At 44.3% G+C, this 13,260-nt stretch overlaps 1 protein-coding gene across 1 annotated transcript; it reads left to right on the top strand.

Moving 5' to 3' along the window:
• Positions 1-251: 251 nt before the first annotated feature.
• Positions 252-11,768, top strand: PPP2R3C (protein phosphatase 2, regulatory subunit B'', gamma). Its single transcript, XM_010144081.1, has 12 exons — positions 252-373; positions 1,504-1,608; positions 1,882-1,994; positions 2,198-2,295; positions 4,228-4,298; positions 4,634-4,766; positions 5,858-5,913; positions 5,986-6,061; positions 6,236-6,372; positions 7,789-7,926; positions 10,800-10,859; positions 11,534-11,768. The coding sequence occupies exons 1-12, from the start codon at positions 281-283 to the stop codon at positions 11,720-11,722; spliced, it is 1,269 nt and encodes a 422-aa protein (XP_010142383.1). The 5' UTR covers positions 252-280; the 3' UTR covers positions 11,723-11,768.
• The last annotated feature ends 1,492 nt before the right edge of the window (positions 11,769-13,260 follow it).

Below are 13,260 nucleotides of genomic sequence, written 5' to 3'. Positions count from 1 at the left end.
CCCAGGGCTCAGTGCTGGGACCTGTCCTCTTTAATCGTTACCAGCGATCTGGGTGAAAGGATCGAGTGCACCCTCATTCTCTTTGCAGACAACACCAAGTTAGGCTGGAGTGTTGATCTGCTCCCTCTAGGGAGGCTCTACGGAGGGATCTAGGCAGGCTGGATCGCTGAGCTGAGGCCAGTGGTGTGAGCCTCAACAAGGCCAAAGCCGGAGCATAACATGACACTTCTTTCTGTGTTAATCAGCCAAAAAGAGCGAACAGGAGCTAAAAGATGAAGAAATGGAATTGTTCACAAAATACTACATGGAATGGAAAGGAGGAAGGAAAAGTAGCAATACATCATATACAAACATACCACGATTTTACTACAGGGTAAGTGAGGTATCTGGATAACCTTCAACAAGAGGCTTTTCTGTGTGTAAAGAAGGTTGTGCTTATTCAAAGGGACACTTCAGCTTCAGAAGCTTCAGTAGACTGAAATGTGAATGATGAGGATTGCTAAGCATAACGTCTTGTTTGATACAATTGAGGATTTCAGCAGTTTCGGATAACTACTAAGCATCACATCAAGGGCCGTGGAATAGTTTGCTGATCAGGTGGTAGTCTTGGCTGTTCACTAAAGATAGGAAGTTGTCTTCTTTACAGAAACTTCCTGTTTTAACTAGATTTTGATATTCTAGTGTTATAAATGCGTATCTTCCCATTTCGGTTTAGACATGACGGGATGTTGCTTCGTGAAGGTGGTGGGTCATTGCCTTGCAGGCCAACATAGGTCTGTTGCCTGCATCATCCAGCAGAAATGGCTGATCCAGCAACTTATGTGTGAGATGAACCAGACTGGGATGGGAGAATGTGGGAGCACAAGTTCACATCTTGATATTGCTGGCACTTGTCAGTGTTTGGTTCAGCTAGTCTAGCCTCCCACGATCCTGTAGTTGTTAGGATCATAAGGGTTTGTCATTTAACAACTCAAATACATTTCAGTTGATGAATACATAGGCAGCTGTCCAAGTTCTTGTAGTGCTGTACGGTTTTGCATGTAAACATCAACAGAACCTTCATCCTAAATATTCTTCTGTTTGTTTTGTTGGCCAAAACCAGTCTGGTAGATCTTTGCACTTTTGAGAGTCAAGCCTACCACGAAATAGGAAGTGCTGCTCTCTCCTGAGTGAAAGCACAATAGTAATTATCTTTCATGTGTGAGCCCTCCTGCCATGCAGCTGTGGGAAAGTGCTTCCTAGGTGGGTTATCAGGTATGAGGCAGGCCTCTGTCTCTCACGTTTAAGATATCCTGCTTTAAATAAATATTTCAGTGTTGAAATAGTCTGAGACAGTATGTGAGTGATACTCCTGTGGAAGGAGCAGGTACCATACAGCATTCTTGTAGACAAGAGTAAGCAGCTTCATCAGTGTGAGTCAGAATGAGCTAAGAGCACTGGCTGGATGTGTAGTTTTCAAGTGGTACCACTGTATGGAAAATTCAAACACCACCATGTTTCTAGCTGCCCGCTGAAGATGAAATCCTGCTTCAGAAATTAAGAGAAGAATCCAGAGCAGTCTTTCTGCAGAGAAAAAGTAGAGAGCTGTTGGATAATGAAGAGCTGCAGGTGAGAAAATATTCTCTGTGTGCCTCGTCGTGGCTTCTGTGACAAGGCTTCCTCTTTCTGCAGAGTTTGTCTCCTGCCTGTCCGCAAAATCTTGTGGTAAGGTGCTGAAGCTGAAATGCCGCACAGTCTCGGGCTGGTAAAGCCAGTGTAAAGCTCCCTCGTTATGATGTCTGTGGGGGCTGAATCACTGGCTGCTGCTTTTCCTCTGTGTGTGTGTGTGTGTGCGCGCATCTAGAGAGGTATCTTCTTAATCAAATACAAATGCCTTTTAAGAATCTGTGGTTTCTACTGGACAAACATCAGACGTCACCCTTGATTGGGGAAGAAGCAATGATCAACTATGAGGATTTCTTGAAAGTCGGTGAAAAAGCTGGACCTAAATGCAAGTAAGGCTTTTTCCTCTTGTACACGGGTCCCACTCGACGGGTGTAGTGTAGTGAGTTAACGTGTGTGCGTATCCCGGAACACATTCCATGTCGCTCAAACCGTGATTTAAATTAAGTGTCTGTAAGTTTTGGGTGCTGTAACTGGATCTGTCGGTGCATTGTAATGGGGTGTGTAGAAGTAGCTTCATGCTCTTGTTTTACAGGCAGTTCTTCACAGCTAAGATCTTTGCAAAATTACTCCATAATGATCCATACGGGAGGATATCTATCATGCAGTTTTTCAATTATGTCATGCGAAAAGGTTAGTTGGTGCTTATTCTATATTAAAGAAAAGTTGGTTTATTTTCAAGGCTTTTTAAGCTCTGTTAATTACTTGCTGTTCTCTTCAACAACAGTGAGATCTAGCCCGTGATTGCTAATGCTGTTTTCCTGGAGGCTTGGGGTTTTTTTAGATATCCTTGATTTGTTTGTTACGTATGTCATTGTTCTGATTGCCTTTGTTCAGGCAGCACTGTGAAAAGCAAAACAGTGGAGTTACGTGGTGAGTGTGATCCTGACCGCTGTGATCAGACTCTCTGGCAGATAGCTTTTTTTGCTGGTTTTCCTTCTACAGGGTGGTGGTGTTACTTATGTTTTTACCTGTGCTTCTTAAATATGTCAGTATGTTCTTGTGCTTGTCACTACAGCCTTACCATATTTTCAGCTGTGTTTCATTAGAAATACCCACTTGGGTTGAAAAATGCAGTTTTATTATTTTTAGTCTGTATTAGGTCTTGTTTAAAAAGATGAGGCTGGCTGGCAGAAAGGAAGGTCGCCTCATTGCTTTGTCCCCTGGCTACTGTGTTCTTAGGTCTGGTAGAGCCTTCAGGAGCGGAGAATGGCACCTTTCCCCAGAGCAGCTCAGCTTGTTTAACTTAAAATCCTGTGGTGCGAGGGATGAGAGGTGTGTTGAGCAGGAAACCTGCTGAGTAGATGTGCAGAGAGTGCAAGAAAGGAGTAATAGGCCCATTTGCAACAAACGGCAAACCTGAAAGCTGCAGGGTGGGAGACTTATGAAGAAGCCAGTGAAAACCGTATACATCTGAAACCAAAAAACCCACCAATCTGAGAAAAAGGAAGGTTTTTGGCATGTCCTGTCTCCATCAGATTCCACTTTCAGACTCTGGCCAACGTAAGGTCCCATCACAGTGTTTGTTTCAAGTCCCTCTGGTGTCAGTTGAACAAGAATCCTTGGTTTTGCCACCGTACAGCTGGGCAGCATTCCAGATCGGGGCTGAAGACCAGACCAGGCATTAAAGGAAGAAAAGACTTAAATTCCTGTAGGAACTTCCCAAGGCACCATCCACCTCCAGTGATGCTTCTCCGTCAGCAACTTCAGCCCTCCTTCAGGTTGAGTCTGTTGGCTTTGTCCAAACAAGTCAAGCTGAGTAAAAGCGTCTCGAATCACTTCAGGGTGTCTGATGAGCCTCCCTTGAAACTTCAGCCAGCAAAGAAGCAGCCCACTGTCCAAATGTGTCATCTGAGTGATGCTTGGCACCTCGAATGTTGGTGTGGAGCACAGCTCATATATTTTAAGAGGAATTTTAAAGTGTTTCTTCATAAAATGAAGGTTAAATTTAACATGGAGCGTGTGAGTAATAGTTTTCATCTGCCCTCCGTATTTGTTACGGTGTTTTAGCAAAGGCCTCAGGCACATCATCCTATAGATTGTGTGATTAATGCGCCCTTAGATGCTTGTGCTGTTGTAATTCTCCTGCTGTAACTCAGAATCGAGGTCAGCGCCCTTGGCCGTAGCCGCGGTTTCTTGTGCTGCGCAAGGGGCTGTGGCAGTCGGACGAGCAGTCCGTATGCCGTGCTGGACAGCTGGTTTAATGCAGTGGGAATGTGCTGCTACCCAGAACTCTCTAGGTCAGCGAGAGAGGACGAATCCATGTGATTCCACGAGCCAGATAAGATGTGGTGTGTGCTCAGCTGTTTCTCCCTCTGGTTGTTGCAAGGCAGTCTTGGCCACAGCCTACAGGTATCACCGGTGACTCTTGGCAGTGTAGACTGACTCAGCATTTCTAAGCAGGGCTGGTACATACCACAGCTCTGCTTAAATCTCAGAAAAATGGGAGACAGAGAGAGGCATTTCACAGCCAGCAGTGCCTTGTGGCCTTTAATTCTGATTTTAGTGAGGCCTCAAAAACCCCCCGATCTTCCTTGCACTGTAATTCTGTTCTCTGTTTTACAGTATGGCTTCACCAGACAAGAATAGGTCTCAGTTTATATGATGTGGCAGGACAGGGCTACCTCAGAGAATCAGTAAGTAAATTCTTGATTAACTTAATGTCTGTCTTTGGTCAAATGACACAGCAACAAAAAGGCTCCAGTTTTCTTCTAGTCTTATCTCAAAAGCTTGTATCATAGTCCAGGTGTGGGGTGGGCACATTTGTTTGAATAAATAGGAATCTCTGTGTTGTAGAGGTTTGGTGGTGGAAGTGTTGTTCACCTTTTTAACAAAGTTTTTTTTATGCTCTTTCCTGCATTCTTGCAGGATTGTATTTTATACAAAATATACTTGAAAGCCAGAGCAGAACGTAGCAAACGTGCAACAATAGTAGTGTTTAAAACTTGTTTTCTTTTTCTTAAATCTGCAGGATTTAGAAAACTATATTTTGGAACTCATCCCTACTTTGCCACAACTGGATGGTTTAGAAAAATCTTTTTACTCCTTCTATGTCTGCACAGCAGTTAGGAAGTTCTTCTTCTTCCTGGATCCTCTCAGAACGGGTAGGTCCATGTTTTGAAAAGTCTAAGTTTGTGGCGGTATTTTCCATTTTAATATGTTTCCACTGAAGCTACTTGTGATTTCCAAGCAGCATGTAGTTGTCTTTGTAGGCTTTTGTTCAGCAACGTTGTCTTTGAGGATTAATCTTCACCGAAGACCATGCGTCTTTGTGTTGGTTTAATAATCTCCTTCTGCAGCCGATGAGTTTCTGTGAGATAGCCATGTGTGTAGAGATATCTCACAGATACTGATAAATAAGATATTGTTTCATCATAATGCATTAATAGCAATAGCTAATTTTTTAAGTCCTTAGGGTGAATAGACAAGACAGCAACTAACATCAGAACCATCCACAGAGCTGTGGAAACGCCCAAGGATGCTTTTTGTGATGTGCTTCTGGTAATTATTTGTGAGTGCCATGTAAACTCCCTAGAAAGGGTCTGCAGTTACGGCTGCAAATCCGTACTACAGATGCAGCTCCCTTGGACAACAGTTCACTGTCTTGTATGCCCTTGATCTAAATCACAGACCACGTGCGTTCTCAAGATCCAGCTGTGCCCCTCAGGCATCAGAGCTGTGTGAGCACAGCCTCTGGCAGAGGTGATTACAAACACATAGGGAGCGGGGGTGAAGTTCCGGTGCCGTTATTTTGCACAGCGTTTTGTGCAGTGTCTGCACACCAGCCAAAGCTGCACCAGCAGAAGGACGTTCTGCCACCTCAGCTCTGTGTCACATTGCTTAAGAGACTCTTATTCCAACAGATGCTTTAAGCCTGCTTATTTCGCAATTTACATTTTGAGTTGATGTTGAACATTCACGTTTTTTTATCAAGTTTTCTGACTTTTAAGGTTTCAGGATAATTCCTACGCTGCCAGCATCAGACTAGTTTTATTCAGTCATTATAAAAGCTATTTTTATTTATCCTTGATGTTCGAAGTTGTTTAGTTTTAGTGTTTAGTTTTGGTCTTTCAGAAAGGTATTTTTTCCTCTGCTCAGAATACTTCTTTCTCAAGTAGAACCCCTAAATGAGAACAGTCCAATGGATGTTTTGGCTGGGCAACTGTTAAAATGCATTTTCCTTTTCTTGCTGCAGGGAAGATAAAGATACAGGATATTTTAGCTTGCAGCTTCCTGGATGACTTATTGGAGGTAAAGATCTCTTAGCATGGACATTGAATTTTTATTTACTCTTTCAGAATTCTAACTTTATGTTTCACTTAGTTAAGGGATGAAGAACTTTCTAAGGAAAGTCAGGAAACAAATTGGTTTTCTGCTCCTTCTGCATTAAGAGTTTATGGTAGGTTCCTTTATACGTGAACACCTTTTTTTCTGCCTTTTATTTTCCTCCCTCCTTTTTGCCTTGTATGACTTAGTCACATTCTTAGTATTGTGCTAAATTTTCCTCCTCTGGTGGAACAGTTCTTTGCTGGTACAGGTACGTTATGTTTTGCCCTCTCTGTCTCCTCCCTAGGCCAGTACTTAAACCTTGATAAAGATCACAATGGCATGCTCAGCAAAGAAGAACTGTCCCGGTATGGAACAGGGACTCTGACCAACATATTTTTGGATCGTGTCTTTCAGGAATGCTTAACTTACGATGGTGAAATGGTAATCACCTATTTTCACTTTGAGCTTTGGGTTATTGAGATGGGAATCATCTCGTAATCAATGTCTTTAAAATAAAGAGCAGCTTGAGGTAAAGTTGCTGTTGGTTGTCACTGTGCACACAAATGACCATGCAGCAGATGTGAAAATTAATTTTTTTACAGCAGGGTGATCACAGCATGGCTTAAAGTTGTTTGTCTTGAAAAGCAGAGGTGATAAAAAGTCCTGGCAGCTCAGGACAAAGCTTCCTGTAAATTCAATAACATAAAGTGCATGTTGAAAAATGTATAGGTGTAGCACTGCTTTTTAGTTCTGTGTCATTCTTTAAAGAGAACCAGAGACAAGTGTCACGCTTGAGACGAGTGCAGGTTAGCGAATCTGTCCACTTCCTCATGAAGACAATGGTGTGAAAAATGGAAAGTCTAATTAATTCAGTTAAAATAAAAAGTTATGTTTATTTTGAAAGCTGTAATGTATCGCTGCTGGTGCTATCTGCATTCTGATGACTGCACTCTAAAAGTGAGGAATTATGAGCTCACTGTACAGAGCTGCTGCCGCCAGAGCAGCTTTCGTAGAATTACGTAATCACGGAGGTCAGGAGGGATCCTCTTCATTGCCCTTTGCTGGATTTGCTTCAGTAGGTCCCTGTCTCTCGTATGGGGGAGACCAGAACGGGACCCAGCGTTCAGATAACGGTCTAACCAGTGCTGAGTAGAGGAGAAGGATCCCTTTCCTTGACTTGCCAGCTGAGCTCTTCCTAATGGGGTTCAGGATGCTGTCAGCAGCCCTTGCTGCAAGGACGTGCCTGTCCAGCTCCCTCCGAATGAAGCACACCTCTGGTGTTTAAGGCAGACAGGGTAATTATATACATACACCCTGTCCTTGTCGCTGCTGTGTCCTGATCAGGAAACCAGGAATCAGTACTAGTGAAAAAGAGAAGCGTGGTACATATTTGTGATGTCCACTAATGCTTCTACCACTTGATTTGCCAAACTGCCCACTCCGCTGTAAGGGTTATGGACTTTAACTGGCCAGCTGGGTCACCATTTGGTAACGGCGGGCTCGCTGCCACTGGACATTTAATTTGTGGTGATGGAAAAGTTTTATATGGCTTTTCTTCATAGTGGGAATGTTCAGCACTCTAAAGATGTATTAAATGTAGTTATAAGCGTATAAACAGCATGTTTATTTGGATTTATGCTTCTGCCTCTAAAATGGCAGGATTTCCTGGCATCAGCAGTCATTAAAAACTAGCTTTTCTGCTCACGTTGGGGGTAGCAGCCACTTTCTATTTCATGTTGTCTTTTTCAGAAAATAGACTGATCCCCTACAATGAAATAGCTGCCAATTATAAAGTTCCTGCTTGCAAAATCAATTTAGAAAGAAGACTGTAATAAACATGATTGTATCTACTTTTAGGACTATAAAACCTACCTGGACTTTGTGCTTGCATTAGAAAACAGAAAGGAGCCCGCAGCTCTGCAGTATATTTTCAAACTGCTTGATATAGAGAACAAAGGATACCTGAATGTCTTTTCCCTTAATTACTTCTTCAGGGTAAGTCTCTTTATACAGGTAGGCCATTTTCCGTGGTTAGAGTGGTAAAGCCTGTGTGCTTCTGCACGCAGATCTGCAGGGAATCACTTTAAATCACCAGTACCCACTGGGAGGTTAGTAACTACTTCTAAGAAGATTTAAAAATATTAGAAAAAATACTTGGAAAGAATTCAAATGGTGTTTTCAACATTCTGTCTGCAGTTGAAATTAACTGGTTTGATTTTGTTTAGGAAAAATATTTTATATTGATTTTTTTCTTTTTTAAATTGAAATTGTCCTAAAATCTCTTGATTTTTACCTGTGAAAAATCTCTTCTGGTGGTTCTAATTGGTTATTGCCCATGGTTTTAATTTCCACTGTAATCCTAAAGTGTGGTAGAAGAAATGAAAATAATGAAATGCAGTGATGGGCCTGTACAGCTGTGGGCCTTCTCATTCCTATATTGACAGCAAAAAGCTTCTTCCATTTTTCATATCCTATATTTTTATCTTTTGCCCCCAGAGCAAGTTTAAAATAAGCTTAATTCTTTTTTTTTTTTTTTTTTTTTTTTTTTTTTTTTTTTTGGTTGCTGTTAAAATTAACCTAAGGCTTGTAAGTCTTCCTCCCAATTGTGGCTTGTGCATGAATGGTTTTTTGTTTTTCTTCAGGCTTGTGGTGGTTTTTGTTTTGGGCAGGGGGCAGACGTTTTGTTCCTTTGACTTTTTTTTTTTTAATAGATCCCTGAGATACCGTGGGAAGGGGAATGTCGTATTTGCTGTGGATGGTTTAGGCTGAGTTGTGAGTGATGCTTTTTTCACGTACCAGATCCTTTCAGTGATACCCATTCCAACACACGGACAAGCGCTCGGTTTTCTTTATGGGGATCTCTGTAATTAGAACTGTAACAATAACGTCAGTGTCCTCAGCCGCATGCTCAGAGGTGACAGCCAGGGTGCAGCCCTCACTCAGCCCATTCAGTGAAGCATTCGGGCCTGCCCAAGGCATGTCCTTACCTCCACGTTGTTTCTGTGTTGCAGTGTCTCCGGCTGGACATGAACTTTGATAGTGTCTACAACCACATTTGATTTTTTGAATGCCTTTTGCTGCCGTCAGCATCCACTGCCTCTTGCCTTTTCACAAGCATCTCCAGCCACTGTGTTGTCTCTAACCATCTGCGGGGTGGCTGAAGAGAATAATGAGATTTCCCCCACCTCCCCAGCCTCCTGTTCCCCACGTGAATGAATCCCTGCCTCGAGCCTCTCCTCTGCTGCTCTGTGCTTAAGCCACCCAAGGATCCTGATAGCCCTCTACTGGGTTCCCACTGGTCTGGCAGCGTCTCCTAGAGGGGAGCCCAAAGCTGGGAGGCTGCATTTGGCCACTGTGTCCAGATGTTGAGCTGGGGGGAAAGCTGCCTCCCCGAACCCACGAGCTGTGCTTGTGCTAGCGCAGCCCAGTATTACCTGCCTTCATCACTACAAGGGCACCCTGCAGATTCCTGTTCAACTTCTGGTGCACCAAAACCTCCAGCACTTCTGCCAAGCTGCCTCTAGCCAGCTGGCCCCTACAGCACACTGCTGCATGGGGTGCTGTGCTGCAGGTGCAGGCAGGATTCTGGCATGAACCTTTAGAACTTCATAATGAACTTTTCTCTGGAGTTGTAGCTGTGTTGGACACTGGATGGGCAGCTGCAGGGCCAGGACTTGGCAATCCCAGGGTTGTAGAGAAACCAAGCAATGACTCATCTGCTCTCCCTGCTCTTGGAGTTTACCATTCCCACCACTTTCTCCACCTCTGTTCACATGGCAGTAGGATCCAGGGAGGCCAGGAGCCGAATCAGCTGTCTCCAACTCTGATTTTAGTAAAGGGTGTTAATTGGCAGTTTACATTTCACAAAATCATGAATTTTAGTGTTGTCTTAGTACGTAAGTGATTCTAACTGGAAAGCAATTGAACACGGTAGTTCTGCCTAAGTGGAACAGCTGTTCATGCTCACATCTCTGGTTTCTTACTCCATGGCTTAGTTACTGAAAGATTCCTCAACTGCAGCAGATGCTTGATCGTACTCCAGACTGTGCCCCTCCTTTGAACTTTCAGCCATGGAATGTTCTAAGCTTTCCCTGAAATCAGAACATTCCTTTTGACTCTGTGCATAGTTGCTTTTCTGCTGGTGTAAGTGTGGGTGGGCCTGCACCGACAGAGACCGTGCGGCTTGTGCTCGTGAAACGAGCAGTTTTCTTCATAGCTTTGTCCATTAGCAGGCAGAGGTTTGGCGGTACAGCTGGGCAAATAGGAACTCATAGCAGGGAACAGTATTTTGCTCAGAACAAGAAGTGCCCTCTTAGGACATGAACTGGGAGAACCCTTCCATGCACAGGAAAACGCTCCAACAGACAAACACATCGTCTTCCCCACGTCATTACTGGATCAAGCAGAATACAGGCTCCATTTCCAAAGTAGTTGAACGCACGAGTAGCCACACGGCTTCGTCTGTCTGCTGGCTGGTCCCTTCCCTTCTTTCCCCAGTCTGTATTTTGCACTCTGTCAGGAAACAGAACCTTCTGCTCCGAGGGTGTTACCCCCTGTATCCCTGTTAGGCTTTGAGTGCTGAGTGATGACATTCAGGTGTCTGCGTGCCCCATTTGCAGAGCGCTCAGACGCTGCTCGTAAAGGCAGTTGGATTCTTATTGGGCTGACTAGGAGCTGGGAGCCCAGAGCTGCGTCTCGTTGCTTGTGCCCAAACTCCGCCCTGCCCCACTGCTGGGAGGGGGCGATCACAAGCCGTACTGTGAGTGCTTTGTCCAGGGCAGTGCAGCTCAGGAGGCAGAAGTGTTAAAGCTTCATACGGTGTCACCATAATACTGCACCACCTGTGCCTAACTTGGGTGTTTTTCTAGGCCATTCAGGAGCAAATGAAAATCCACGGACAAGAACCGGTTTCTTTTCAGGACGTCAAGGTTAGTGTTACTGAGCGGGGTACTACGGGAAATAGCCGAACAAGCGTTTCTTCATTTACTGGTGTCATAGGTTCTAGGTTGGTTTGTGTTTACTTGCAGAGCAGTAGAGCAGGTTTGAAAAGGTCTCTCTTCAGCAGCTGCTCTGTCAAAACTGGCACACAACTGTTCTAGGAGCTTCCTTACTAATAGACAAAGTACTTGTTAAATACATGGTGCTGTGCCGTATTCCGGAAGATACTTGCTGTGTCTATTCTGTGGTTCAGGATTGTCCCTCAGAGGCAGGGAGTGGACTGGTGACTAAAAAAACATGTCTATTAAACTCTCTTCTACTGCCTACTTTACATTTAGCACTTTAGTACTAAAAATAAAGTACAAGAGCTTCTATAAACTTCGCTCATACAAGCCAGCTGTGTTTCGGGTTGTCACTTGGAGGCCAGAGCCTCCCCAGAAAAGCCGATTCTTGTGTGAGATGTGGGAGCTCTTGTCCGTAGCCAGTTACTGTGCTCTGTATATTAAATGGTTTGGGACTTAACAGCTCTTCTTGTTTTTTGTAAATTGTTGTGGCTGGCACTAGTTACCCAAAGATCATTCTGTGCACGGTATAAAGTAGCCATTATTCTCCTCCTTAATATCTGCGGGGTTCTTTTTCCCCAATTTTGACTTTTCTTTCATAGGATGAAATCTTTGATATGGTGAAGCCTAAGGATCCGTACAAAATCTCCCTTCAAGACTTAATCAATAGCAGCCAAGGGGACACTGTCACCAGCATTCTGATTGACCTGAACGGGTTCTGGACCTACGAGAACAGAGAGGTCCTTGTGGCCAGTGATAACGACGGCGCTGCTGATGTTGATGATACGTGACTGCGGACAGGAGCAGGCTGTATCCACAGAGATGTCGATCTGATGCACCAGCTGTTGGGAGCTGGAAACTTTGTGATCTGAATCAATGCCTCTGCTCTTTTACCTCCCTTGCCCCCCCCACCCCCCGCCGTGTAATAGCCAGTGTGGTGCATACAGGCGTTGTGGAACTGATTTCTGAAACTAGAAAAGCAAGTGTTGTGTAACAATAGTGAGGTAAAATTATCTTTTTTTTTTAAAAATAAATATTTTTGGACTTTTTCCCTGTGTCCCAAGCCTGGTTCTCACTCGAATACCTTGTTCTAGAACGTGAATTTATCCAGGAATTAAGGAATTGGGTCTTGGTACCTTCAGCACTGGCCTATATCCACTCAGAGAATCACAGCGTGGTTTGGGTTGGAAGGGACCTTCAAAGCTCATCCAGTCCATCGCCCTGCGGTGAGCGGGGGGCACATCTTCAACTAGAGCAGGTTGCCCAGAGCCCTCTCCAACCTGACCTGGAATGTTTCCAGGGATGGAGCATCTACCACCTCTCTCTTTCACCAGTGTCTCACCACCCTCATAATAAAAAATGTCTTCCTTCTCTGGTCTGAATCTCCTCTTTTAGTTGAAACCATCACCCCTTGTCCTGTCACTGCTGGCCCTGCTGAAAAGCCTGTCCCCATCCACCCCTCAGCCATCCAAGGCTCCTGCAGCATTCTGCACCATTTTGAAGACCACACCCCTTTTAAAGGACAATCCATAGCCAACTTCCAGTTCAAAAATTATATTAAATATAAAATAATCGATTAATGCATTTACAGAAAAATTAAACCGGTATGGAAGTAACCACTTTCATACAGTTTGGAAGAAACTGAAGGAAGGGTAAGTTAAGGCACAGTGAGTAATACAGTATTTTATACAAAGAAGTTTAAACCCAAGGCAGTGAGAGCATTTCTGAGAATAATAGGTAATAAGGGGAGGGAGGACCAACACAACTGACGTTAATTTCTCAGCAGAAAAGAAAAGCACCCCTCAGCTGTAAAGGTTTTGCTCTTGAGCTACGTGAGGCTTTCTGTCTGGGGCAGCCTTAAGACCTCCCCGCGAGCTGCCTCTGGATCGTCCCGGTGGTGAACCAAGCTCTGCCTTGCAGATGTGCTGGGCTGAGGCATGATGTCACACAGCGGTCAGCACCCTCTGTCTTACAGTAGTATCAAAGCAGGTGGAACCGAGCTGATGGCTGAATCCTCCTCAGAAGACTGGTGCTGTAGCAGAGTAGTGCTGGATGCTCTGGGCAGGTGAGAGGAGAAAGAATTGGTGCTCTCAAGACACTAGTTCAGCCAGAGGGCTGTCTGAAATACAAACTGATCTCTGGCCACTCATCGCCACTTTAGTTACCCAGCCTCTGATGTCACCTGAGGCTCCCCGGTTAGCTGGTGGTGGCACCAAGGCCAGGGACAGCTGGTGATACCCAACACCAAATTTCACTACAGACTATTTTTTAGATTTTTTTTTTTTTTTTTTAGGATTCCCAAGACAACACACAACGTTTCACATGGGAA

The sequence above is a fragment of the Buceros rhinoceros genome, unplaced genomic scaffold (assembly GCF_000710305.1).
Source record: "Buceros rhinoceros silvestris isolate BGI_N320 unplaced genomic scaffold, ASM71030v1 scaffold13819, whole genome shotgun sequence".
NCBI classification, from domain to species: domain Eukaryota; kingdom Metazoa; phylum Chordata; class Aves; order Bucerotiformes; family Bucerotidae; genus Buceros; species Buceros rhinoceros.
The sequence above is the reverse complement of the archived record's forward strand: the minus strand, read 5'-3'. Positions and strand labels throughout refer to the sequence as shown.

What these genes read in the sequence shown, in the direction of transcription:
- PPP2R3C (XM_010144081.1), top strand. Translation starts at nt 281, where the DNA reads ATGGAATTGTTCACAAAATACTACATGGAATGGAAAGGAGGAAGGAAA. An exon ending in CCTGGATCCTCTCAGAACGG is followed by an intron (nt 4,767 to 5,857) that starts GTAGGTCCATGT and finishes TTCTTGCTGCAG; the next exon opens with GGAAGATAAAGATACAGGAT. An exon ending in CCCTTAATTACTTCTTCAGG is followed by an intron (nt 7,927 to 10,799) that starts GTAAGTCTCTTT and finishes GTGTTTTTCTAG; the next exon opens with GCCATTCAGGAGCAAATGAA.